Source organism: Oncorhynchus kisutch, linkage group LG27, assembly GCF_002021735.2.
Source record: "Oncorhynchus kisutch isolate 150728-3 linkage group LG27, Okis_V2, whole genome shotgun sequence".
Lineage (NCBI taxonomy): Eukaryota > Metazoa > Chordata > Actinopteri > Salmoniformes > Salmonidae > Oncorhynchus > Oncorhynchus kisutch.
Genome location: NC_034200.2, coordinates 10,604,924 through 10,632,850, shown reverse-complemented (window position 1 = coordinate 10,632,850; position 27,927 = coordinate 10,604,924). Strand labels below are relative to the sequence as shown.

Below are 27,927 nucleotides of genomic sequence, written 5' to 3'. Positions count from 1 at the left end.
ATTTTGGCCCATTCCTCCTGACAGAGCTGGTGTAACTGAGTCAGGTTTGTAGGCCTCCTTGCTCGCACGTTTCAGTTCTGCCCACAGATTTTCTATAGGAATGAGGTCAGGGTTTTGTGATGGCCATTCCAATACCTTGACTTTGTTGTCCTTAAGCAATTTTGCCACAACTTTGGAAGTATGCTTGGGGTCATTGTCCATTTGGAAGACCCATTTGCGGCCAAGCTTTAACTGAGGTCTTGAAATATCCACAATTTTCCTCCCCCATGCTGACATCTATTTTGTGAAGTGCACCAGTCCCTCCTGTAGCAAAGCACCCCCACAACATGATGCTGCCATCCCCATGCTTCACGGTTGGGATGGTGTTCGTCAGCTTGCAAGCCTCCCCCTTTTTCCTCCAAACATAATGATGGTTTATGGCCAAACAGTTCTATTTTTGTTTCATCAGACCAGAGGACATTTCTCCAATTAGTATGATCTTTGTCCTCATGTGCAGTTGCAAACCATAGTCTGGCTTTCTTGTAGCAGTTTTGGAGCAGTGGCTTCTTCCTTGCTGAGCGGCCTTTCACGTTATGTCAATATAGGACACTTTTTACTGTGGATATAGATACTTTTGTACCTGTTTCCTCCAGCATCTTCACAAGGTCCTTTGCTGTTGTTTTGGGATTGATTTTCACTTTTCGCACAAAAGTATCTTCATCTCTAGGAGACAGAACGCGTATCATTCCTAAGCGGTATGACGGCTGTGTGGTCCCATGGTGTTTATACTTGCGTACTATTGTTTAAACAGATGAACGTGGTACCTTCAGGCATTTGGAAATTGCTTCCAATGATGAACCAGACTATTTTTTACGAGGTCTTGGCTGATTTCTTTTGATTTTCCCATGATGTCAAGCAAAGAGGCACTGAGTTTGAAGGTAGGCCTTGAAATACATCCACAGGTACACCTCCAATTGACTCAAATGATGTCAATTAGCCTATCAGAAGCTTCTAAAGCCATTACATAATTTTCTGGAATTTTCCAATCTGTTTCAAGGCACAGTCAAGTTAGTGTATGTTGACCTACTGGAATTGTGATACAGGGAATTTTAAGTGAAATAATCTGTCTGTATACAATTGTTGGAAAAAATTACTTGTGTCATGCACAAAGTAGATGTCCTAACCGACTTGCCAAAACTATAGTTTGTTAACAAGAAATGTATTGGTTGAAAAACAAGTTTTAATGACTCCAGCCTAAGTGTATGTAAACTTCCGACTTCAACTGTACATACTACACCAAAGGCCCTATAATTATCTGTCTCTGTAACCAGAAAAGGGATGACGAGATTTTTGAGCATTTTATTCAATGCATCATCATGTTACTGTACAACCACGCCCATTGTCATGACCTACTTCCTGACTCAAATTATAAAACCGTGGAGAAGAAGTCGAACCGAAAGAAAACAGGACAGCTCGAAGAGTGCGGTGGCAGTGGTATTTAAAAAATAAAAAAAGGTATACATTTTGCGTACAGTGTATGTTACAGTTGAGTGAATTGGCTGTTCTCTTTATTTAGTCGTGTCTTATCTCATTGGCGTCTCATTAACTGACTAGGTAGTTTCGTTAGTAGAAGAAGCCGGCGGGAAATACTCGCCCAGCCGACCCAAGGTGAGTTGTGTCTGCCTTTTAAAGTTTATTTTAAGTTCCTATCCATGACAACAGTCAAGTGCTGTATTACTGTTTAATTACAAGTTGATTTTATTTAACATGGTGTAGACATTTTTTGCATAGTATTTGCAATTTCAAAAGTACAGAATAAACTATTCTGCCAGCAGCACAAATGATGACCTCACGGTTTATGCTAATCGGGGAACTTTCTAAATAAAAGCCCACATTTCAACACTAGTTATTTGTTTTTATTTAACCTTTATTTAGCTAGGCAAGTCACTTAAGAACAAATTCTTATTTACAATGACTGCCTACCAAAAGGCCTCCTGTAGGGACATTAGCTGATAAAAAAAAAAGTAGAATTTTAACCAATGTTCTACCTGTCTCTGCCTAAGTGGGGTGGGAAATACTCAGTTGGGTCTGTAGAATCTACAGATGGTGTTATTTCATGGGGGACTGTGGTCTAATGCCACGTTCACTTTATGTCAAATTAATGCAAGTTATTTGCGTAAAGCTTCCTATTGTTTGATTCTGATACTTCCCAAGTGGGAAATTCGAGTTTCTGACATCACGTGAATGTGTCATAATTACCCAGGAGCACTTTATTTGTTTTTGAAAACGTTTTATTGTCACATTTCCTTTTTAAAATGGTTAATTTATATATTTACAGCCTTTCTACACATAAAAAAACAGCATTTGAATATTACATTTAAATTGTTTAAAAGTATATGTTGTTAAAACCAGTAAAAACAACCATAAATAAAATTACTTTTTCATGTAAAACATCCAAATCTGTAAAAGCCATTTAAAATGTGTATAAATTATTTAACAAAAGTAAAACATTTTTTTAAGACATAGCTTTTTAACAAAGTTATGTTTGTCTTCGGTCCTTTGTACGGTCCTTATCAAACTCGCCTGCTCCAATCGATTTCCGTCCTGTACGTCAGGGCCAGGAGCACTTTATACTCCACCCATTCCATTGGCCACAACTAAGTTGTGGGGCGGCAGCGTAGCCTTGAGTTTAGAGCATTGGACTAGTAACCGAAAGGTTGCAAGATCGAATCCCCTAGCTGACAAGGCAGTTAACCCACTGTTCCTAGGCCGTCATTGAAAATAGGAATTTGTTCTTAACTGACTTGCCTAGTTAAATAAAGATAAAATAAAGTAGGGCCTGTAAAACAAAATTTAAAACACAGCATAACTTTACGTAAGGTAGGGTTCCCAAACTGGCTGCTGAATTTGGCCCACGGGTGGCTTTATTTAGCCCCCAAGTTTTCTGAGCCTTTTTTGTTGTTGAATTTGATCATTGTACATAACTATAAAAACACAAGAAAATTTGCTACCAAATGATTTTAATTAGCGAAATCTGTTCTGAAGTATTTCCATGCATAATCGAGAGACACGTGGTCGTATACATTTTGTAAACAAGGTTTGAAATTGTTTTAGTTAAATATTATATCTGTTTTGGGCTTCTTGCAGTCCACGAATGATTTGTAATTATGTTCCGAACATCCCCTCAAGTAGAAAATCATCCCGCTGCTGAATCTAGTTGATGATCCCTGATGTAAGGGATCATACTAATACTAATCTTTATACTAATCAAATATTCTGTTTTTCAGGGGGGCTTTGTCAAACGTCTGGTTATTACTTGTTATAGACACTAATTTAGTTCTGCATGTTACTTTAATTTCAAAACAATACAATCATTGAATATCAGCCAGAAAAACTAAACATCGTAAAATAAATGTGCTTCCAGTGTGAAACAAAATGCCATTCCATACTAGACGTTCATGTACTTGCCTTGCCCTAATGGATTGGTGATTGCTTGAGAACTGCTTCAAAGACAATGATGGACTGACATGAATCTGTCCTAGATTAATCTAATGGGGATGTGCTGGCTGCTCCTTTACACATTTAAATCAGCCTGAGGGCAGCCTTGACAGGTCAATCGCTTTGGCCTAACAAATAAAAAGTTGTCGGTAATCCCAGTAAAATCATGTTGCTGTAGGTTCACCCCAGCTATGCATAGCCTTCCAATTATTTTCTTAAACCCAGCTTGGTCGCAATAAAAAGGTTTGACTTTTGGACTTTAATGGTTCATATAGCCCATGTATATGTATCCCATGTAGAGCATTGGGGGCAGTGGAACTGGTATCTGTACTTTACTCTTTATATTTTAACCACTTTTACTTCACTACATTCCTAAAGAAAACAATGTACTTTTTACTCCATACATTTTCCCTGACACCCAAAAGAACAGGGACAGCCAACCAGTGCAAAAATAATATTGCGGTATTGTTGAAACAATACATATTGTCAAATATAATATCCAGATATGTAACTGTATAATGCCCCCCCCCCCCCCTCCGATCACTAATATGCATAACACAATCCCCCTCCAAAACGACACATTTGTTTATTAGAGACCCAACAGAGTATTTCCCACCCCACTTTAGCTGAGAATAGAATAATTACAATAATAATAATTAGTAGAATAATTTTCTCTCTACAACTCCATATTTATCTCATGTACAGTATATTGTATTGGAGGGGTGGAGAACTGCTGCAGGATATGTACAACACAGTACCAACTTTACATATCTAGTTATTAGAGACCCTATTAAGGGAGGTGACGATTATTTTATATTTTCCCCCCACAAACCAATAAGTATCCCATATACAGTGTATTGCATTGCAGTGGGTGGAGTAAGTTGTCACCAGCACTCTGTATTCAACCCGTTGCCCAACACAAGAGACCGATTTTTAGGACGATTGAGTAATAACAATACCATGTATTTTATTAAGTGTATTTATGTAAATATAGTCTACACCAGTGGTTCTCAAACTTTTTATAGTCCGCTACTCCTTCAAACATTCAACCTCCAGCTGCGTACCCCCTCTAGCACCACGGTCAGCGCACTCTCAAATGTCATTTTTTTGCCATCATTGTAAGCCTGACACACACACTATACGATAGATTTATTAAACATCAGAATGAGTGTGAGTTTTTGTCACAACCTGGCTTGTGGGAAGTGATAAAGAGCTCTTATAGGACCAGGGCACAAATAATAATATATTAATAATCAGTAATTTTGCTGTTTATTTAGCCATCTTACATGTACAACTTTTTATTTGTTCATTGAAAATTGTGAATAACTCATCACAGGTTAATGAGAAGGGTGTGCTTGAAAGGACGCACATAACTCTGCAATGTTGGGTTGTATTGGAGAGTCTCAGTCTTAAATCATTTTCCACACACAGTCTGTGCCTGTTTTTAGTTTTCATGCTAGTGAGGGCTGAGAATCCACTCTCACATAGGTACATGGTTGCAAAGGGAGTGGTACATGGTTGCAAAGGGAGTGGTACATGGTTGCAAAGGGAGTGGTACATGGTTGCAAAGGGCGTGGTACATGGTTGCAAAGGGCGTGGTACATGGTTGCAAAGGGCGTGGTACATGGTTGCAAAGGGCATGTCTTTTAACAGCGCGATGTGCCAAGGCAGGATACTCTGAGCACAGCCCAATCCAGAAATCTGTCAGTGGCTTCTGATTTAAATTACATTTTCACAGAACAGCTTGATGCAATTTTGTTGAGGCTCTATTGTTCAGATATCTGTACGTGGACTGGAGGAAGGGCATGAAAGAGAGAATGAATCCAGTTGTTTGTGTCATCTGAAAATACCTGTGTAATTACGCACCCAACTCACTCCAATGCTTCGCTATATCACATTTGACATTGTCCGTAAGCTTGAGTTCATTTGTTCACTTTGGACAATAGTTTTCAACATACCAGCATTTGTGTAAATCTTTACTGCTAGCATAATATCCTGCTGCTAGCTGGAACCTTGCCACTTTGTTGCCACTCCTGTTGAGGCTGAAAGACATATGTACAAATAGTAGTAAGAATGTCTCACCTCATGTTCAAGAATGGCCTTTTTCCCGTTGTACAGATTACAACCACTCCCTTTTGGTTATTTGAAAACAAAATCCTCTCCAAAATAGAGGCCATAAAAAGTTGGTTGCAATTTCAGTTTAATCAAAACTTTTTCAACAAAATGAGAAACTAAAGCTTTGGTTGTCTTCCTCTCAGGCTTCCATGTCTTTTCTATGGACCTCCTAAATGTCCACCTCTTGAACATCAGACTCTGAGGCCTCATCTTCACTGTCACTTTCCAGCCTGGTTGTGGTTGGCTCGTTGTCAGGCTCAAAAAGCCGCAAATTTGCCCGGGTGGCCACCATCTTTCAACCCTTGCATTGGTCAGCCTATTGCGTGCTTTGGTGTGTGTGTTCCCAAACAAGGACCAGTTGCGCTCTGAGGCGGCTGATGTTGGTGGGATTTGGAGGATGACTGACAACGGGAAAGAGCCTTAGATACAGAAAGTACCTTCCACCAGGTGGCTGACGAGATATGTTGGCACGACTGCCATATTACAGCTCCCTCCCAATGCCCTTGCTTGGAAGTGTACTTCACAAGACTGCCAAGAGCCTTGCCCTCATCCAGGCCAAGGTGGCAAGACACGGTAGTGAATACACCATTGTTGATCTCTGTACCAGGCAGGATGCTCTTGCCAGCAGACTTGGGGTTCAACATGTACGCTGTGGCGTGGATGGGCTTCAGGCAGAATTCTTCGCTTACATCTGCAACAGAGTCTGAACATCAGACAGGATGGAATTGTCTCCCTCAATCCATGCAATGGCTAATACTACTGTAGTTTTCAGGAGTTTCAGGCTGCTTACCCCGCTCTCCCAAAATACATCACACAGGAGGATCCTCTTGATGGGGCTATCCATATCGGCAGACTGTGATATGGCCATTTCTTGGAGAGACTCCTTCCCCTCCATGAGACTGTCAAACATCACCCCAACAAGTGTTGCTGAGCAGCTTCAATGTGGTGCTCTTACTCTTCTCACTTTGCTTGGTGAGGTAGATTGCTGCTATAACTTGACAACCCTTCATAAACCTAACCATTTGCTTGGGTCTCTCGTAGAGTGTATCCATTGTTTTCAGTGTCATGATGTCCTTGAGGAGCAGATTCCATGCATGAGCAGCACATGCAATGGGTGAGATGTGAGGGGAGAACTCCTCCACTTTAGACAGCGTTCATGTTCACAGCATTGTCTGTCACCAGTGCAAATACCTCCTGTGGTCCAAGGTCATTGATGGCTGCCTTCAGCTCATCTGCAATGTAGACACCAGTGTGTCTGTTGTCCCTTGTGTCTGTGCTCTTGTAGAATACTGGTTGAGGGGTGGGGTTGATGTAGTCAATTATTCCTTTCCTGCGAACATTCAACCTCCCATCAGAGATGATTGCAACACAGTCTGCTTTCTCTATGATTTGCTTGGCCTTCACTTGAACTCTGCATCCAGCAAATGAGTAGATAAAGCATGTCTGGTTGGAGGGGTGTATGCTGGACGAAGAACATTCAGAAATCTCTTCCAATACACGTTGCCTGTGAGCCTCAGCGGTGAACCAGTTGCATACACAGCCCGAGCAAGAAATTCATCAGCATTTCTCGGACTATGTTCCGCAATTGAGTCAAAAAAACTTCTGATTCCAGGGGGACCATGAGCTGTTGCTATCGATAAGGTGTCTGATTCATCATTTTCACCTCGAATAGAAGTAGAGGGACTTTTGTCAGAGGTTGTGAGCGCTGAGGGAACTTTATGCACTTGGCCAGATGATTCTGCATCTTTGTTGCATTCTTCACATATGATTTGGCACAGTATTTGCAAATGTACGCTGCTTTTCCTTGTACATTAGCTGCAGTGAAATGTCTCCACACTTCAGGTAGTGCCCGTGGCATTTTCCTGTATCTAAGAAAAAAAAATTGGTAAAAAAAGATATGTACAGATAAAATAGTTAAGCAGTTAGATTAAACAACTCCTTTGTAAGATAAATGTTTATCATGAAACATGTATGGAAACAGGTGAATTAATACTCCTCAGTTAGCAGGCTCAAGCAAGCTAAAACTCACATGGAAGCAAAAACTAACTAGCAGAAATTGTTAACAAGTTAGAAATCATTTAAACACACTATTTACTAGTTAACAAAAAATAATGTATGTCATAAAATATATTCACCCCACCCAGTATTGTAATCAAAACTTACCAGAAAGTGTGTAGTCCTTGACTCAGACAGTGTAATAGTGTGGGCTCAACAGTATCTCAATAGTGTGTATGATCCTGAGAATCGTCTGTACATGTGATGGAAGAGTGCATGGTCTAACATGCTCACCACACCGCATAAATTTACACATACATGTTAGTCAATCATTGCACCCACACTGCTCGCGAGTGTCTGCGTAGCTGGGCGCTAAAATAGATATTGGTTCTATTTGTGATGCTCAAGTTGCAAGTTCTGCCTCTCAAATCTCTTCATTGGTTTTTAGGCGCATATAGCCATGTGGGTGATTGAAAGAGGGAACTGAGTAGAGGATCTTGTGCATTTCAGGTAAAATAACAACCCAATGTTTATATCCCAGGACAAATTAGCTAGCAACAGCAAGCTCACTAGCTAAATTGTCATAAATGTTTCATACTTTTTGAACTGTCCCCAAATTAATATAATTGGTTCAGACTTTATTTCAACCTGCATGTCCTGATCGCATCTGGTGTGGGGAGACAAAATCAACATGCGTGCAATGACGCACGCAGACCCGCGTACAGTCTGGTCGGCATGTAAGGAGAGCATAATGCCCCAGGACAGTGATTGGGGACATTGCCCAGTGGGTGTCCTGACTATCTGTGGTAACTAACGATTCGGTGGCACTTATCGTAAGAGTAAAGGTGTTAACACCGGTGTCCTGGCAAAATTTCTAATCTGGCCCTCATACCATCGTGTCCACCTAATCATCCCCAGCTTCCTATTGGCTCATTCATCTGTTTCTTCCCCCTGTAACTATTCCCCAAGTGGTTGCTGTAAATTACAATCTGTTATCGGTCAACTTGCCTGGTAAAATAAAAATATCTATGACTAGGAAAAACCTAATCAGGTAATGATGGAAAAAAACACATGTTGACATCCTATCTATAAAATATGAGCTCACCTCTCCTTCATTTATACATCCTACACTGTTGCCTGTGGGTTTCTCATCCTGTCACCCAGGAGTTTATATAGAGTTTATATATCACTTCTCATAACCCTTTTAGGAAGCCTTCCTCCTGGTCATCTCCTCATACCTGACCCAGCAATAATGGACCCCCCCCCCCCCCCCCCCCGCTCTCTCATAGCCCTGTGCAAGTGGATGTTGCAGTGCGGTCTGGTCAGGGGATCCAGTGTGTGATGGACCTGTGCCTGCTGTCTCGTATCGATGAGGAGCTGGACTCCTCTGAGGTGGCTGCCCTGTGCTTCCTGTGCAGAGATGTGCTCAATAGGAAACGCCTGGAGAAGGTGAGGGATAGGGAACACATACAGAGGGCTAAGATCGAGATGAATGGCCAATCCTAACCTCCTTTGAAGTGATTGGATGATGTATATTAGGATTGTGGTTAGCATCCTAGCGCACTATGGAGTTTATGCCATATTGCTATGCAATCCTTTCAGATGTTACAAGTGCCAAATGGAAACTGGTGAAACCAATACCAAAAAATTTAAAAAACACCAAATGTACATTGTATCCCCAGAGCATGTTTTAATTAAAGCTTTAATTGTTTTCAATGGCTATAGAGTTTCCTACCATTATATTTCCTACCATTATATTTCCTATCAGTCCATTCCTTTTATATCAGTGAAAGCAAGTGTAGAGAATTGGAACGCAACACCGTCTAATCCTTTGTGGGTTGGCTTCAGGTGGAGGATGGGCGTAGCCTGTTCCTGAGGCTGCAGGAGAAAAGCCTGCTGGAGGACCACTACTTCCTGTCCCAACTCCTCTCTGTCATTGGTCGACTTGACCTTCACCGCCTCCTGGAGACCGACAGCAGACAGCTGGAGCAAACGGCCCACACCCAGACAGACTCATGCCCTGCCCTCTCACAGTACAGGTGAGCACAGAGGGGGGAGGGGGGGGGGGGGGTCTGCATTCTCACCACAATGGACCACATAGCACAGCAACACTGAACAGCTGGACATTCTGGTAAATCACTGGTTGCATTACGTCTTTCTCTTTCTTTCTCTCTCTCTCTCTCTCTCTCTCTCAGGAGGATGTTGTATAAGGTCTCAGAAGATGTAACTAAGGAGAATCTCACTAAGATGAAGTTTTTGCTGAGTGACAAACTGCCCAGAGGACGACTGGATCCCTGCACTGTGAGAACACCTACATGCACACACTCATTTGCAAATGCACACTAGAAAATTTGAGCCCGGTCCGACCTAGCCCGAGCCCTACCCGGGTCCAACATCACATACATGGAATGAATCCACGATGGCGTAGCAGTCAGACGTCTTTGTCTTGTCCCATGTACATATCTTTAAAAAAAATATTTTTCTTCGCATTCTTTTTAATATTATTCCTAAACCTCTACTTCAAAATACTCTCCTGCGACCCGCCTCACCCAATGTGGAATTCCGGAACTGGAATTCCTCAACTGATTCGCTACCAGCTATCAGTCAGCTAACCACTGCTAGTGGTCATCAGCTAACCTTTAGCTCGGAAAGCTCTCGCCAGTTCGTACAACGCATTTCAAACCAGAGCATACCGGACCTATTTTTCTCTCAATATCCCCGGATTCCTACCGCAAACTCTGAACCTTTTCATCTGGACCATCGCAGCTAGCTAACCGCAACCCGGGTTGACTACTCCTGGCTAAGGTTTCCGTCCCGGAGCAAGCACCAATTAGCCTGGAGCTAGCCCATGCTATGCCCATCTCCTGGCGAGGGCTCCTGGGCTACTCCTGAAGCCCACTCCTCGGCTGCAATATCCGGACCCCTTCTACTGCCGGTACGGGGCACGGAACCCTGCCGATCCTTCACGACTGGAATACTGACATAATCTGCCCGATGATTCCAACAGGCCCCTCAGGCATGACGTCCCCTGAAGGCCCATTCTGCATATTGGACTGTTAGCTGATCCATCAGCCAGTTTCTTGGACCACTATACCCATTTTGCCAATTGGACTTGGATCCCTCTGCTACTTGAAACCCGACTAATTCCACGACTGGTCTATCGACGTCACCGCACGAGGAGGTAAAAACAGACTTTTCCCCCATCGCGGCGTCCCTGCTAACTTGCTAGCCCCGGCCTGCTAACTGCTAGCTTGCTAGCCCCGGCCTGTTAACTGTCAATCGCCGTGTCCCCAGCCAGCCCAACCACTCACTGGACCCATCCGATTCACTTGGCTGTGCATGCCTCTCCCTAATATCAATATGCCTTATCCATTTCTGTCCTGGTTAGTGATTACTGTCTTATTTCACTGTAGAGCCTCTATCCCTAATCAATATGCCTTAACTAACCATGTTGTTCCACCTCCCACATATGCGATGACATCACCTGCTTTAAACGTCTCTAGAGACTATCTCTCTCATCATTACTCAATGCCTAGGTTTACCGCCAATGTACTCTCTTCCTACAATACCTTTTGTCTGTACATTATGCCTTGAATCTATGCTATCGTGCCCAGAAACCTGCTCCTTTTACTCTGTTCCGAACGTGTAGGCGGCCAGTTCTTATAGCCTTTAGCCATACCCTTATCCTACTTCTCCTCTGTTCCTCTGGTGATGTAGAGGTTAATCCAGGACCTGCAGTGCCTAGCTCCACTCCTACTCCCCAGGTGCTCTCATTTGTTGACTTCTGTAACCGTAAAAGACTTGGTTTCATGCATGTTAACATTAGAAGCCTACTCCCTAAGTATGCTTTAGCACATTCTGCCAACCCAGATGTCTTAGCCGTGTCTGAATCCTGGCTTAGGAAAACCACCAAAAACCCTTAAATTTCCATCCCTAACTATAACATTTTCCGCCAAGATAGAACTGCCAAAGGGGGCGGCGTTGCACTCTACTGCAGAGATCTGTCTTACTATCCAGGTCTGTACCAAAACAATTCGAGCTTCTACTTCTAAAAATGCACCTTTCCAGAAACAAGTCTCTCACTGTTGCCGCTTGCTATAGACCACCCTCTGCCCCAGCTGTGCCCTGGACACCATATGTGAATTGATTGCCCCCCCCATCTATCTTCTGAGCTCTTGCTGCTAGATGACCTAAACTGGGACATGATCAACACCCCAGCCATCCTACAATCTAAACTTGATGCCCTCAATCTCACGCAAATTATCAATGAACCTACCAGGTAGTACCCCAAATCTGTAAACATGGGCACCCTCATAGATATCATCCTAAATAACTCGCCCTCCAAAAACACCTTTAAAATTAGCACCAGGAATTGATATAGCCCTTGGTTCACTCCAGACCTGTCTGCCCTTGACCAGCAAAAACATCCTGTGGCGTTCTGCATTGGCATCGAATAGCCCCCGTGATGTGCAATTTCAGGGAAGTTAGGAACCAATATACACAGGCAGTTAGGAAAGCTAAGGCCAGCTTTTTCAAACAGAAATTTGCATCCTGTAGTACAAACTCAAAAACAGTTCTGGGACACTGTAAAGTCCATGGAGAATAAGAGCACCTCCTCCCAGCTGCGCACTGCACTGAGGCTAGGAAACACTGTCACTACTGATAAATCCACAATAATTGAGAATTTCAAGAAGCATTTTTCTACGGCTCACCATGCTGGCTACCTCTACCCCGGTCAACAGCCCTGCGCTCCCCACAGCAACTCGCCCTAACCTCCCCCACTTCTCCTTCACCCAAATCCAGATAGCTGATGTTCTGAAAGAGCTGCAAAATCTGGACCCCTACAAATCAGCCGGGCGAGACAATCTGGACCCTCTTTCTAAAATTATCTGCTGAAATTGTTGCAACTCCTATTACTAGCCTGTTCAACCTCTTTTGTGTCGTCTGAGATTCCCATAGATTGGAAAGCTGCCGCGGTCATCCCCCTCTTCAAATGGGGAGACACTCTAGACCCAAACTGCTACAGACCTATATCTATTCTACCCTGCCTTTCTAAGGTGTTCGAAAGCCAAGTTCACAAACAGATTACAGACCATTTAGAATCTGACTGTACCTTCTCCGCTATGCAATCTGGTTTCAGAGCTGGTCATGGGTGCACCTCAACCACGCTCAAGGTCCTAAACGTTATCATAACTGCCATCGATAAGAAACATTACTACTCGGGACAGGTCTGACTTAGAATATGTGGACAACTACAAATACCTAGGTGTCTGGTTAGACTGTAAACTCTCCTTCCAGACTCATATTAAACATCTCCAATCCAAAATTAAATCTAGAATCGGCTTCCTATTTCGCAACAAAGCATCCTTCACTCAATGCTGCCAAACATACCCTTGTAAATTTGACCATCCTACCGATCCTCGACTTCGGCAATGTAATTTACAAAATAGCCTCCAACAATCTACTCAACAAATTGGATGCAGTCTAGCACAGTGCCATCCGTTTTGTTACCAAAACCCCATTTACTACCCACCACTGCGACCTGTATGCTCTCGTTGGCTGGCCCTCGCTTCATTCTCGTCGCCAAACCCACTGGCTCCAGGTCATCTGTAAGTCTCTGCTAGGTAAAGCCCCGCCTTCTCAGCTCACTGGTCACCATAGCAGCACCCACCCGTAGCACACGCTCCTGCAGGTATATCTCACTTGTCACCTCCAAAGCCAGTTCTTCCTTTGGCCGCCTCTCCTTCCAGTTCTCTGCTGCCAATGACTGGAACGAACTGCAAAAATCTCTGAAGCTGGAGACTCTTACCTCCCTCACTAGCTTTAAGCACCAGCTGTCAGAGCAGCTCACAGATCACTACACCTGTAAATAGCCCATCCAATCTACCTCATCCCCATACTGTATTTTTTTTCTCCTTTGCACCCCAGTATCTCAACTTGCACGTTCGTCTTCTGCACAACCTACCATTCTAGTGTTTAATTGCTATATTGTAATTACTTCGCCACCATAGCCTATGTATTGCCTTACCTCTCTTATCCTACCTCATTTGCACATGTTGTCAATAGATTTTTCTACTGTATTATTGATTGTATGTTTGTTTATTCCATGTGTAACTCTGTGTTGTTGTATGTGTTGAACTGCTTTGCTTTATCTGGGCCAGGTCGCAGTTACAAACGAGAACTTGTTCTCAACTAGCCTACCTGGTTAAATAAAGGTGAAATAAATACATTTATATTTTTAAACTCGATTTCTAGAAAAGATAAAGTTGCCATTTCACCAGTAGGCTATATTGACTGTTGAGAACAATGTGGTTAAGGCGGCAGCAGCATGGGAAGACGAGGAAGCATCTTTTCTCAGAACTCTCTTTTGAATGACTTTATAAAATATCCAAAGCTTAAGAAATTAGACAGATCTTGCTGCTGTTGCCTGTTTTTTGAGTGTTTGTTTACTACTGATTACAGTAATCCGATGCGATATCAATTGAGCTCCAAGCAACCGCAACATGTATAAAGCAATTGCATTTTATGAATGCGACTGTTTTTAAAAGGCTTTACAACTTGATTTCATTAGAAAAGACTCTGGGATTTCTTAATTTCATTAGTGTTTACATTGATCTAAACGGTCAAAAGACAAACTTAAAAATAAAATAAAAATCCATCACCCATTTAGCACAGAATAAGCATGTGCCTCTTCCTCCTCCTTGGTCTTGTATTTTTCTTCTTGGTCTATTTCTCTTATTAGAATACTAAGTGTTACTTTTATCAATATTAGGCCTAGTAGTCTAGTAGCCTTGCTTAATATGTCCACCATCGAGCTTGTCGTGTTATAGCTGTCACTTAGGCCTCAATCAATCATTAATTCATGTCATCACACAGCATGATTCATGCCTCTTTTTTTTTTTACGATAAGGCATTTTATTTTGAAAATGAAAAAAGAGCCTAGAATATTTAAACAAACAAACACCGGAAAACTTCAATTAAGCACAGTGTCACGCCCTGGTTGAAGTATTTTGTGTTTATCTTCATGTATTGGTCAGGCCAGGGTGTGGCATGGGTTTTTGTATGTGGTGTGTGTGTGTATATATATATACACTCAACGTCAACAAAACTAAGGAGATGATTGTGGACTTCAGGAAACAGCAGAGGGAACACCCCCCTATCCACATCGATGGAACAGTAGTGGAGAGGGTAGCAAGTTTTAAGTTCCTCGGCATACACATCACAGACAAACTGAATTGGTCCACTCACACAGACAGCATCGTGAAGAAGGCGCAGCAGCGCCTCTTCAACCTCAGGAGGCTGAAGAAATTCGGCTTGTCACCAAAAGCACTCACAAACTTCTACAGATGCACAATCGAGAGCATCCTAGCGGGCTGTATCACCGCCTGGTATGGCAACTGCACCGCCCTCAACCGTAAGGCTCTCCAGAGGGTAGTGAGGTCTGCACAACGCATCACCGGGGGCAAACTACCTGCCCTCCAGGACACCTACACCACCCGATGCTACAGGAAGGCCATAAAGATCATCAAGGACATCAACCACCCGAGCCACTGCCTGTTCACCCCGCTGTCATCCAGAAGGCGAGGTCAGTACAGGTGCATCAAAGCTGGGACCGAGAGACTGAAAAACAGCTTCTATCTCAAGGCCATCAGACTGTTAAACAGCCATCATTAACATTGAGTGGCTGCTGCCAACACACTGTCAATGACACTGACTCAACTCCAGCCACTTTAATAATGGGAATTGATGGGAAATGATGTAAATATATCACTAGCCACTTTAAACAATGCTACCTTATATAATGTTACTTACCCTACATTATTCATCTCATATGTATACGTATATACTGTACTCTATATCATCGACTGCATCCTTATGTAATACATGTATCACTAGCCACTTTAACTATGCCACTTTGTTTACATACTCATCTCATGTTATACTGTACTCAATATCATCTACTGTATCTTGCCTATGCTGCTCTGTACCATCACTCATTCATATATCCTTATGTACATATTCTTTATCCCCTTACACTGTGTATAAGACAGTAGTTTTTTGGAATTGTTAGTTAGATTACTTGTTCGTTATTACTGCATTGTCGGAACTAGAAGCACAAGCATTTCGCTACACTCGCATTAACATCTGCTAACCATGTGTATGTGACAAATAAAATTTGATTTGATTTATTGGGATTGTAGCTAGTGGGGTTATCTAGCAAAGTTTATGGCTGTCTGGAGTGGTTCTCAATCAGAGGCAGGTGTTTATCGTTGTCTCTGATTGGGAACCATATTTAGGCAGCCATATTCTTTGAGTTTGTCGTGGGTGATTGTCCTTAGTGTCTTGATGTTACTGTCTCTGTGTTTTCACCAGATAGGGCTGTTTTCGTTACGTTTCCACGTTTGTTGTTTTTTGTAGTTTTTGTATTGATTCGTGTTTTACGTTTTTTGATTAAACATGGATCGCAATCTACACGCCGCATTTTGGTCCGACTGTCCTTCACCAAAAGCGAACCGTTACACGCAGTCTCAAATAGCCCCCTGTCCCTTTTTAATAGCCGGCCAACGGCACACATTTCAGAAAATGAACACCTGTTTCAAATAAACGCTGGTCTAACTGAATCTGAGGTTACCATTAATTGTTTTACGAGATTTGTTTGATTTGTTAAATTTCCATAATTTGAGTCATTACTGAATTATTTAATCCTCCGTTTTTATTGTCAGTAAGAAACTGCTAGCCGTTGGCTTCTAACAGCTGAGAACTGCTAGTTAACTGGCAAGCACAAACATAGTCAACAACTTCAAGTGTACTGTGACCCCCATAAATCGTCCAATCGCCACCTAGTGGCGAAAGTAAGAACTGACAAATGCACAGTCGAAGAAGATAATTATTCTGTCAAGGAAAATTATTGATATTAATATACATTTTTTAGGCATACTAAGACAAAAGAAACGTGACCTAGTGTGTACATGATTACACAGTGTAGGAATTGAAGAAATGTTTAAAAGGCTGGAAGTGAAATCTGGAATTATACAGTTAACTAAGCAAATGAGCAAAAGGAATTAAGGAAATAGACGCCTGGCTCAAATAGAAGTCTGTCTCTAATAAGTGCATGTTGTGTTCAGTTAATAGCCCAGTTTTATTTGCTTAAATCACTGAAGTTTTACTGTAAGTATATTTTCTACTGAACATCCATCATTTGAATAATTGCTCAAAAGCCCCATGTTGTGGATGCATGTTATTCTGAAATAACTGCATCAAGCCTAGGCCTGATTAGGAAAACATTTGGATCAGTTATGGGTCTCCTTTCAATAGTTTTACAAGGAAGGCCCATTTAGCGGTGCAGTCATAGTGTGTATATTTGTTAGGATGTGTTGGCTTCTCCTGATTCTAAGATGCGCAGCTTGTCTAGGTCTCATGGATCATCATTCTCCTGAGTGCGCTCCAGCCTTTTTCGCATCACAATTTGAAAACGTTTCAGTCATCAGAAAAATATGTTTAATCATGGCCACATGTCTCATACCCAGCCAATATTGTAATCCTGGTGCCGATAGTGGCTACTGCTACGACGAGAGCAGCAGTAGTAAAAGGTGTGCAGCAAGCCCGAACCCCGCTCGGACCGAATCAATTCTCAGAAATTCAGACCCAGCCTGTTAAAGGCCCGTCGGGTTCGGGCTGAAAATGGGAATCTCACCGTACCTTCTATGGCTGCGTTTACACAGGCAGCCCAATTCAGATTTATTTTTTTCCACTAATTGGTCTTTTGTCCAATCAGATCAGCTTTTGCCCATAAGTGGGCAAAATATCAGAATTGGGCTGCCTTTTTGTAAACGCAGCCTAACACACACACACACAATTACACTCTCTCTCGCTCTCTCTTTCTTCCCCATAGACTGCTCTGGAGGTGCTTTGTGAGATGGAGAGGCAGGAGCTGCTGACAGAGGACAGACTGGATGAGCTACAGAGGATACTGGAGGAGTGTGACACACAGCTGGCCCACACAGTACAGCAGCATAGAGAAGGTACATATTGACACACAGCTGGCCCACAGTACAGCAGCATAGAGAAGGTACATATTGACACACAGCTGGCCCACAGTACAGCAGCATAGAGAAGGTACATATTGACACACAGCTGGCCCACAGTACAGCAGCATAGAGAAGGTACATATTGACACACAGCTGGCCCACACAGTACAGCAGCATAGAGAAGGTACATATTGACACACAGCTGGCCCACACAGTACAGCAGCATAGAGAAGGTACATATTGACACACAGCTGGCCCACACAGTACAGCAGCATAGAGAAGGTACATATTGACACATAGCTGGCCCACACAGTACAGCAGCATAGAGAAGGTACATATTGACAAACAGCTGGCCCACACAGTACAGCAGCATAGAGAAGGTACATATTGACAAACAGCTGGCCCACACAGTACAGCAGCATAGAGAAGGTACATATTGACACACAGCTGGCCCACACAGTACAGCAGCATAGAGAAGGTACATATTGACAAACAGTTGGCCCACACAGTACAGCAGCATAGAGAAGGTACATATTGACACACCTGGCTAGCCGGTACAAGTCACTCTCACTGTTCTTTCTTCTCTCTCACACCACTCTCTTGCGCTGATTTGATAGTTCAGTATATTAAAATATAGTTATTTGTTTCATGTGGTTGCTGTTTTTCAGCAAGGGGCAGTGTGTCACGGCAGGAGTACTCTGTTCAGCCAATCAGCAACCAGGAACAGCAACTCAGCTCCCCTCAGTCACTACAGAGCCTGTCTATATCAGAGACACGGCCCAACTGTAAGTCTCACACACACACACACACACACACACACACACACACACACACACACACACACACACACACACACACACACACACACACACAGGTAGTTGAAGTGTGTTCTTGTCCCTTGTCCACAGGTGAGCGTGGGCAACGCATAAGGTTGTACTCTGATGCAATGACGGAAACTCAGCCTGGGTCTGGGCCTGACCAGGTGACCACTTCACCGACACAATCCTGGAAGACCTCTGAGGTTAGACAGCGGGATACACTTTAGACACCAATCATAGATTCTAACATTTGGTAGATTTTTGTTTTTTTGTTGTCCATGGTGGTAACTCCTGTGTGTGTGTTTGCCCAACAGATGGAGCACTATTCCATGACCTGTAATCCTCGGGGGACGTGCTTAATCATCAATAACTACCACTTCATGGGATTTTCAGGTCTGACAGACAGACCAGGAACTGAGCAGGACGAGAGTAGGCATGCTCGCTCATTGGTTGATATTATGAGCCTGATCTCATTCAGTGAAGCCCATTGGCCAACCTGGATGTTAAATTCTCCCATCTGTCTCTCTGTCTCTTGTGTGTAGAGGCTCTGCATAATGTGTTCTCCAGGTTGGGGTTTAAAGTGGAAGTGTGTAGCGACCTGACAGAGAAGACCATGTTGGGTGCGGTAGAGGAGCTTGGAGGGCGGAGTCACATACAGGCAGACGCTCTGGTGAGTAGTGAGGTCATAATTCTCCAGTCTCTTCAGGAGGTACAGTAGCTCTACTCTTGAAGCCCAATTGGACTCCAATTAATTAAAGTAGGTTGAACTACTCTAATCCCTGTGCCTGGTCCTAGGTGGTGTGTGTGCTGTCCCATGGGGAGAAGGGTTGTGTGCTTGGGACAGATGGGGGGGAGGTACCCATTCGCTCCCTCACACAACCCTTCACCAGTAAGCAGTGCCCTTCTCTGATGGGCAAACCCAAACTGTTCTTCATCCAGGCCTGCCAGGGGAAGGGCTTCCAGCGAGGGGCCCTATTCACCCCCTCCATAAGGCAAAGAGAGGGGCGGTATGAGGCAGACGCCGGCGCCATCGAGTCCATCCCCTGGGATGCAGACTTCCTGATCGGTATGGCAACAGTAGAGGAGTGCAAGTCATTCCGAAACACTAAGGAAGGTTCCATCTACATCCAGGAGCTCTGCAAACAGCTGGAGTGGGGAGCGGACAGGTGAATTAGAAGGGAAGCGGGTTAGGTTTGGCATTAACCATAGAGATTTATTAAGATCATTACATAGAAATAACCCATTTTTGGCATGTTGCCATTGAGGGATTCCACCATTTTAAAGGCCCAATGCAGCTGTTTTTATATCAATTTCAAATCATTTCTGGGTAACAATTAAGTACCTTACTGTAATAGTTTTTCATATTTTTTGTTGTGCTTTTTAGAAAACTTTCTCAAGACAGAATTTTGCTCGGATTGTCTGGGAATGGTCTGAGTAGGGAGGGGAAAACTTAAAACTAGCTCTTATTGACAGATTTGGAACTCTCTTCGTTATTGGTCTATAAACCAATTTACTGCCTTGTGATGTCACCAGGCAAGCCCAAACTTAATTTTGACTACACTTTAAATAGTCAACTGGGTGGGAATTCGTACGGGTTGGGAGCGATCGGCCAATGATCAGACCCTTATTGTCTTCAAATTGGTTTGTTTAGTTTGTAAATGGCTTTAAGCTATATGACTGCCATCTAGTGGTCACAAATTCATTTCACATAAGATTTGGTTCAAGACTCCAGCACTGCAGGTGGCCATATAAGCTTGCCACTTTTTTCAAACATCAAAAGAAGAAATGTGACTATTTTAAAATAGCCTCAATGATGCTTCCCATGCAGTCACAGACACCATGATGGCAGATACAAGGTTGTTATCTCTGGGCTCCCGAGTGTCATGGTGGTCTAAGTGACTGCATCTCGGTGCTTGAGGCATCACCACAGACACGCTGGTTCGAATCCAGGTTGTATCACAACCAGCCATGATTGGGAGTCCTATAGGGTGAAGCACAATTGGCCTAGCGTCTTCTGGGTTTGACCATCATTGTAAATAAAAATGTATTCTTAACTGACTTGCCTAGTTAAATAAAGGTTAAAAACATACATCTCTATAACAGGTGAGAGATGTATTGTGATGTGTATTTCCTGTTTCCTGTGTAGAGGGGAGGATATTCTGTCGGTGCTGACGCGTGTGAATCGTGAGGTCAGCAGAGGAGTGTATAGAGACTCCAAACAGATGCCCGAGCCCAAGTACACCCTCACCAAGAAACTCTTCCTCCCCTACTTCTGAAACACCTCTGGTTGGCTGACTTAAAGCGTCAAATCTAGTCCCTCCTTCTGGATCGAGACACTTCAGAATGGCTGTCATGTCTAAACAGTAAGCTGTCACTCTCAGGAACCCTTACCACAGCAGCCTCTACCGTGGCCCATCTCCCATAAGACAGTGTGTTGAACATTGGTTGGCATGTCTGATTTCCTGAAAGATGTTTCAAACTCATGAGATTTTAATACATTTTTCAATTAAATGCTGGAAATTGTGGAACGTTTTCTTTATCTGTAATAAATGTGTTCTGGAGATGATCAGTAAAATGGGTGTCTATTTTTCTATGAGCCATGTTTCACATTTTTAAAGCTCAACAAGATGTCTCTAATTCTGAGGAGAATGTGATTTAATAAGACTTCAGCAACCAAGCTTCGATTAAAATATTTATTTCCAGGTATAAAATATGTTAAGGTGAAAGGCAGGTAAGAACATGATTGTAAAAAAATAACCCAAATTAGGAAAGAAGATCAAATCACAACATGCAATAAAGTGAAGCTTAAGCAATGTGTTTATCGATTTACTTTGTTCTTGCTATGAGAATCCACTTGTTTACAAAGAATGGTGATCCTGAACTCTTCACATATCAAATACATTATTAGTTTGGTTAAATCGAGCCTAGTTAACTTGATGGAGATGCAGCAATGAACCCTGGACTTTTGGTCTATCTGCTGGAGTTGCGTTCACGTGCGATTGGAAGCTCCTAGTTCCCAGTGGGGAAATTTAATTTAACCAACACTCCAAGTGGCAAACTCAGAAAATCTTGTTGCCAAATTGTGATGTATCGCCACTGACGTTTTACCTTTTGAACCAGAAGATGACGACAAATCTGTGTTGGACAATTACAACCTTACCAAGATGGAGAATGTAGCCAATTTGTTAAGCAAGCTAGCGAATTTATTATTATTAGCAATGTTAGCTAGCTCACCACCAGTTCCGACTAGCACGTGAACGCAACATTCCCACGAGCACGAAACCACCCCCCCACTATAAAATGAAAAAATATTAAAACAAGGCATAACATTTCATTTCAACAGCAAGCAGCAGATCAGCTCAAAACATAAATGTAAAACACCACAGTGACCACGACAACAGGAGGAAGTGACCTCTGGGTCTTGAAGTTGTTGGGTCATAGCGTATCGTCAAAGATGGTGGATAATGAAGATGTCTAATAAAGGCTGTTTACCATTGAAAAAAATTGTCAAGGTTCCTGTCACCCGTGTGCACATGCTTTCCCGCGTGAGCCAACAGTTCCTCGGTAATCTCTGGCACGCTCACGTGAGAAAGAACGCCCACCTAAACAGTCAGGATTTTTTTCAATGGGAAACTGCCCAATAAGAACTGTCTCTCTTACCCTACCATAAAAAAAATGGCCTGTGATATGTCTCACTTTCTCTGGCGTCGTCTCATTGGGGCGGCACTGTGAACACCAGCCTCTTCGTCAGCGTGTACTTGGGCTCGGGCATCTGCTTGGCCCGCTTGTATTCCCCGGACTTCTTATCCCGGTATCGGTCATCCATCTGGCTCACGTCTCTATTGACCTGTGTTAGGATGGTCAGGATGTCATCACCTCTAGAGAGAGCAGGAGACACACGCATACCAGACAACGAAGACATTAACACCCAGTAAAGACAGCACACAGCGTCCATAAAATATACAGTTCTCGTCGCCAGCAATGCATTAGTTTCTGATTAGTCAGGGGACTTACTCACGGTGAGCTAATAGATTTGATGGTAATATTGTTCTAGCCTTTATCTAGACAAGTCCCTGGTTTACACCTGACAGTGTGTAGACTGGAGTTCCGAATAACACTGTTATTCTGTAGAATATGGTCAGTTTTGCATTGTCAGCTCTTTCCTACTAAACATCTGCTTTGTTAGGTCATTACCATGTAAGAATATTTATGCCTCCTCCAGAGCATTGTTTTTTCAAATGGTTTGGCCTCAGGACAGAAATTGCGAAAAATACATCTCTAAAATACAACCTGGAAAACTATTTCAATGCTATATTGATAGTAAATGTTACAATTATAGGGAAAAACATTCCCACCTCTTTCATTGTCAATAATAACATTTTGCCCATATTCTTTAAGAATGTTAATAAACTCACTAGTTTGAGACCACAAAAATCAACCAAAATAGCGCTGCTAATAGCTTTATATTGAAAATACTGTGATGAAGAAAACATTTTCAGAGATTACAAATAAACTATGCAGAAATCGCTCCATTTCCTGGTTGCTAAACCTCATAGTTAGCCTCATTTCAGTTTGTGACAAAATAAGATAGAGAATCATTGCACCATCTAAACCACTGAAATATATTTTATATCTATATTATTGTTGTTTCATGTATTTGAAGATTGTGTACAGAACCGAAAGTAAAAGACCTAACAAAAAAAATGAAGACCGGGAAGCATAGAAATAGCGCACATAGAACAGATCTACTGCTTTATACTTGCTTTCAAGTAGAATGGTAGATCTATAACTCATATTTCTATGTGAATTTGGTCAGGTCCCCCAAAAAGTGAGGTATTGCCACTTTAAATTATATTTTTTTTAAAGTAAGCTCATAATCTCTACACACTTTTTAACCTGGTTTAAAGTTCAGACTGTAGTATTTTTTTCATAAAAAATGTATAAATAACCTCGAGCCATTCAAAACCTCCTGACGCGACCCACCAGATTTGGTGCTCTAGAGCACATATTAAATCAGGCTTCACCTGGGACAGCCCTGTTTGAGCTGTTTGCACAGAGTCTGGATGAACCAGGACCCACTGGTTGGGATTCTGAACGAGTAGTAGTCTTCGACAGTGGCCATGGCAAACAGGAAATCGGCATCAGCTGGAATGTAGATCTGGTGACCTGGATTTTCGTCTGCCTCCAACTGCACTCTATCTTGGGTATCTTTCCCCCTACATGCCTGGATGAAGAAGGCCTTGGGCTTGCCAATGAGGGTGGAGCAGTTGGTGCCTTTGAAGGGTGAGAAGAGGTCATTGGTGGAGATGGGTTCGTCGTCTGTGCCATAGATAACTCCTTTGCCACCATGACTCAGTACGCAGCAGACAAAGGCGTCACCATGCGTCTCGTCACCAAACCTCTTCAATTCCTCGCGGGCCTGCACTGCTGTCTGGTCTAGGAGTACAGTCACCTTAAAACCGAGCCACTGGAACACATCCTTCAGAACCTCTACAGGAAAAGCACACACAAAACAATTTCAAGACAAACACTAAACCAAGCCACATAAATATGTCCCTTTTACAATAGCAGGATGTTTTAAGGCAAGAGGAACAAGATCAATGTTCATGCAACAACAATATGGAACAAATATGTTAGAACTGTTTAACACATTGGTTACATTTACCAGCATCTTTGTCTGATCCCCTTCTTTCCCCCATTTGAATAAAGTGCACATTGTTGATGATTAAACAATGACCACGTGGCAGGCTGGTCATTCGGTATTGACAGACCTGGAAACACAGAGAAAAGCCATGGGATTAAGCAGAAAAATGCATACACACACTGCGCAGTCAGGAGACAAACACTTACTTAACTCAGAGCTGTGTACACAGGTTAAAACTCTGTGTTCCTTGTGTATGTTTTGTAGTGCAAAAAGAAAAATATGTTTTATTCATTGGCTTGACTGGACTTGGTGGTGGTCTGAGGTGCTCAGTTGGGTTGTGAGTAGTATTGTGAATGTTGTGTTTCGAGCAGTTTAGTTTTGTGTAGTTGTGATGATTTGTTAGGTTTTGTTTCTGCTAAGAATGAAAGCATATGGGATTGCTGCAATTACCTCACTGCTCATTCCAACCGCCTGGCCAGTAGTATCTGGAAAAATCCGTTAGCATGTGTTAGTGTCTCTTACTACAGACAATATGAGTAAGCAGATCAACGCTAACTGACAGTACAGCATGTTATTGTACAGGAAGGATTGTTCCACAGGGGTGTATTTTTAGGGAGTGATATTGGTTCTTGTAGAATCTTTCATTTTCTCGAAGTTGTTAATGCTTTATCCTTTGAAAAATTTACTTTAAAAAAATGGAAATCAAATAATCCTCCCATCGTTAAGACAGTGGGAGCATCAAATGCATTCTTATTGAGATATTTCCAAAAAGATTGGTAACAGAGAGAAACAAATTAGCACAATTTCAAAATATATGGCATAAAGTATTACAAGCACTAGAAATATCCAAAGGATTAAAACGGTTTTTTTTTTAAAGACTATGAGAACAAACAAGATGGGTATGGATATGGTGGGAACATATAGGTCTGAGCAAGTACGATGTCATTAATGTTTGTTGAAATGTATGTACGTCTGAGTTGGTGTTTTTGTCTTTCTTCTTCTTCTTCTTTATGTCGAAGGTTGGGCATTAAGTCCCAGCCAACGTCATGTCTAGTTTAATGGAGCCATGTCTGTGAAATGTTAAGTTGTCTTTTGTCTATGTCAATTTTCTATTGTCTAACCTAAATAAAATCTTACAAAAAATAAATGGAACATGTATATATGAGTGCATCCTAAGAAAAAAATGGACATTTTACAACAAATGTAATACCTGAATTCCCACCCAAATCCATAAAAAGTCAAATGTTTGATGTGCTATTATTCAGTTAATATCTGGTGGGTTTTTAACAATTCTAAAAGTTTGGAGTATCTTCACTCATTGTCCAACTGTTGCATTTATGATAACTGTTTTAAAATCTTATAACAATTTTGATGATCGTTGCTAATGTATGTCGATTGATCTGTAAATTGACATGCAGTGTAGAGTCTACTGGTAGATGTGCCAGTGAACAATGAAAGACTTTTGGTAGTGTGCAGTACCTGTACTGGAGGTTGTGTATGGGCCTCTGGTTCCTGTGCTGAAGGTGTGGTCACTGGGTGCTGTGAGGTTGTTGCTGAATACTTCCTCCATTCTAGAGTAGGTATCTATGATATTTGGTTGCTGCAGCAGGGTCACAAAGTCGAGGCATTTTTCCGTTCCTTTGTTCATCACTTTATCCAGAAGATTGATGATGATGGTCTCTGGGGGATGACCAGTGACGTTTAGGTTGTTGTATTCACGCTGGTTCACTATCTTCGCCTGCTGCACATGCTGAAGGATGAACTCAGGATCCGCAGACAGGATCTCTGTAATCAAAGTCTTATTCTCTCTCAACGTCTGCATGGTGGACCTTAAGAGAGAGAAAGATTGTTCATGATCTCAAATATTTTAAACAGGAATAAAACCTACCCTGTTCCTAATAAGTTTTTTGAAATTCCAAGAATGGGTCACATTCAAAATGCATTGACTGATACAAGTTATAGCTAGCCTGTGCAGGGGAGAACGACTGCCCCCTCTCGTTGAAGCCACGAAGTAAAAATAAATAAATATCTAGCTCTTATCTTTGGCCACTTCCCGCCACTGTAAAACATAAGAATTTGTTCTTAACTGACTTGCCTGGTAAAATATTTAAAAAATTGGGCATTCATCCAAAAACAACATTAATAGTACGATACTGATAGTGTTCTTTTCCACCAAAATCCATGATGTCATCTGCGCTCTCTTTGATTTTAGCTGTGAGAAAACCCTAAAATTGTTCCTCAGCTAGTAATGTTACACCCTCTCATGCCGCCATCTTGTGTGCCCCCCGAAATAGTCCAATTCACACACTTATCAAGAGAACATCCCTGGTCATCCCTACTGCCTCCAATATGGCGGGCTCACTAAACATATATGCTTCACTTGTAAATTATGTTTTGAGTGTTGAAGTTTGCCCCTGGCTGTCCATAAAAAAATGGTGCCGTCTGGTTTGCTTAATATAAGGAATTTGAAAATATTTATACTTGAATTTGACATTTTGATACATTAAGTATATTTTAGCGATTACATTTACTTTTGATACTTACGCATATTTAAAACCAAATACTTTCACTTTTAATTGTTACTCAAGTAGTATTTTACTGGGTGACTTTCACTTTCAATTGAGTAATTTTCTTTTAAGGTATCTTTACTTTTAAGATAATTATCCACCACTGCCCAGTAATACCAAAGATGATTTAGTAGGTTTAGAAACTATTTGATAGCTATGGTAGCTAACGTTAATAGGTTTAGTGTAAAAGTAGCTAATATTACAGTAACGCGCAAGTTAAGCATGAGTAACGTTAGCTGCCTAGCTAGTTACTTTCGTGTCAACTATCAATGAGCATATTTTGCCGATGTGGTTATCAAGATATATTAACAACGGTTTGATAGCTAATAGTAATAGCTACGATTTACCTGTACGACTAAAGTGATTCGCTCGCCGATTGAAATAATTCAGTGTTCGCTTACGCTGGCTGCACTTCCTCCTCAATGCTCCAACTCCTTCAAAGTCATCTGATTGGCAGCATGTTTTTTTGAGTCAATCTTCACGGATGCCACCAGATCCCAGCACAGGTCTAGAAACAAGCTTTAATGGCCTGGAAAATATGTTTCCTGCACAATTTTTCCCCACATAAAGCTCTTTTGTGGAATAATTCAGACATGGACTAGTAACCGGAAGGTTGCAAATTCAAATTCCCAAATTGACAAGATACAAATCTGTCGTTCTGCCCCTGAACAGGCCATTAACCCACTGTTCCTAGGCCAGTCATTGAAAATAAGAATTTGTTCTTAACTGAAGGTAAAATAAATAAATAACTGTAAGGAAGTCATTGTTCTACCCCAGCTGGCATGAGAGGAATATTGACTTTGCTCTTGATGTTTTCGACAACAAGGGTAATGTTGTCACATATGAACAATTTTTAAAATTGAAAGTTTCCAATACCTTTCGGAGTTTATTTCTGTGATCAAAGCCATTCCCAGTGGTCTAACTACACCGATGAAAACTCATCTTAGCTTTGGTAATGATCACAAAGTTTATCCAGAACTCAGATTGGAAGGTGTGGGCTTACTTGAGAAATCTTGTTGTAATAAATATATAAGACATATTCTTAATTCACAAAACAAACTTACACAGAGAGGAAAGTTTTTCTGGAACATGCTTATTCCTGATGTTATCTGGAAAAATACATGGTTAAGGCCTTACAAATATTGTATACCAAACAAAGTGCACTTCAAAATTTTACATAAGATATATCCATGTAATTCTATGATACCCAAATTTGTGGCAATTGATATGTGTTTTCTGTGAAAAAGGTGAGAATTTGTCTCACTTATTCTTTGAATGTAAAT

The 27,927-nt window shown here is 41.9% G+C and overlaps 2 protein-coding genes across 5 annotated transcripts; one reads left to right on the top strand and one right to left on the bottom strand.

The window, feature by feature from the left end:
- Window positions 1-1,385: 1,385 nt before the first annotated feature.
- On the top strand, window positions 1,386-21,022 carry casp8 (caspase 8, apoptosis-related cysteine peptidase). Of its 3 annotated transcripts, XM_031806362.1 has the most exons (12): window positions 1,386-1,494; window positions 1,594-1,647; window positions 8,877-9,036; window positions 9,436-9,626; window positions 9,783-9,888; window positions 17,480-17,609; window positions 18,284-18,400; window positions 18,524-18,636; window positions 18,748-18,862; window positions 18,976-19,103; window positions 19,229-19,599; window positions 20,580-21,022. In XM_031806362.1, the coding sequence occupies exons 3-12, from the start codon at window positions 8,929-8,931 to the stop codon at window positions 20,707-20,709; spliced, it is 1,509 nt and encodes a 502-aa protein (XP_031662222.1). In that variant the 5' UTR covers window positions 1,386-1,494; window positions 1,594-1,647; window positions 8,877-8,928; the 3' UTR covers window positions 20,710-21,022. The 3 variants fall into 3 exon arrangements, with proteins under 3 accessions (XP_031662222.1, XP_031662224.1, XP_031662221.1); XM_031806364.1 differs by lacking the exon at window positions 1,594-1,647 and having other exon boundaries at window positions 1,410-1,494; XM_031806361.1 differs by having other exon boundaries at window positions 1,413-1,647.
- Window positions 21,023-21,112: 90 nt separating this feature from the next.
- LOC109872356 (caspase-8-like) lies at window positions 21,113-27,275 on the bottom strand. 2 transcript variants are annotated; one of them, XM_020463558.2, is made up of 6 exons: window positions 26,992-27,275; window positions 25,557-25,906; window positions 24,528-24,562; window positions 24,099-24,204; window positions 23,458-23,923; window positions 21,113-22,311 (listed from the first exon to the last, which is right to left on the bottom strand). In XM_020463558.2, the coding sequence occupies exons 2-6, from the start codon at window positions 25,897-25,899 to the stop codon at window positions 22,146-22,148; spliced, it is 1,116 nt and encodes a 371-aa protein (XP_020319147.1). In that variant the 5' UTR covers window positions 25,900-25,906; window positions 26,992-27,275; the 3' UTR covers window positions 21,113-22,145. The 2 variants fall into 2 exon arrangements, with proteins under 2 accessions (XP_020319147.1, XP_020319148.1); XM_020463559.2 differs by having other exon boundaries at window positions 21,135-22,311; window positions 27,046-27,175.
- Window positions 27,276-27,927: the final 652 nt, after the last annotated feature.

Coding starts and splice junctions, on each gene's coding strand:
- casp8 (XM_031806362.1), top strand. CDS start 8,929: ATGGACCTGTGCCTGCTGTCTCGTATCGATGAGGAGCTGGACTCCTCT. Junction 18,401..18,523: donor ATCAGAGACACGGCCCAACT/GTAAGTCTCACA, acceptor CCTTGTCCACAG/GTGAGCGTGGGCAACGCATA. Junction 18,637..18,747: donor AATCCTGGAAGACCTCTGAG/GTTAGACAGCGG, acceptor TTTGCCCAACAG/ATGGAGCACTATTCCATGAC.
- LOC109872356 (XM_020463558.2), bottom strand. CDS start 25,899: ATGCAGACGTTGAGAGAGAATAAGACTTTGATTACAGAGATCCTGTCT. Junction 24,205..24,527: donor CGGTTGGAATGAGCAGTGAG/GTAATTGCAGCA, acceptor CTGTGTTTCCAG/GTCTGTCAATACCGAATGAC. Junction 22,312..23,457: donor CTCAAACAGGGCTGTCCCAG/GTGAAGCCTGAT, acceptor TGCTCTCTCTAG/AGGTGATGACATCCTGACCA.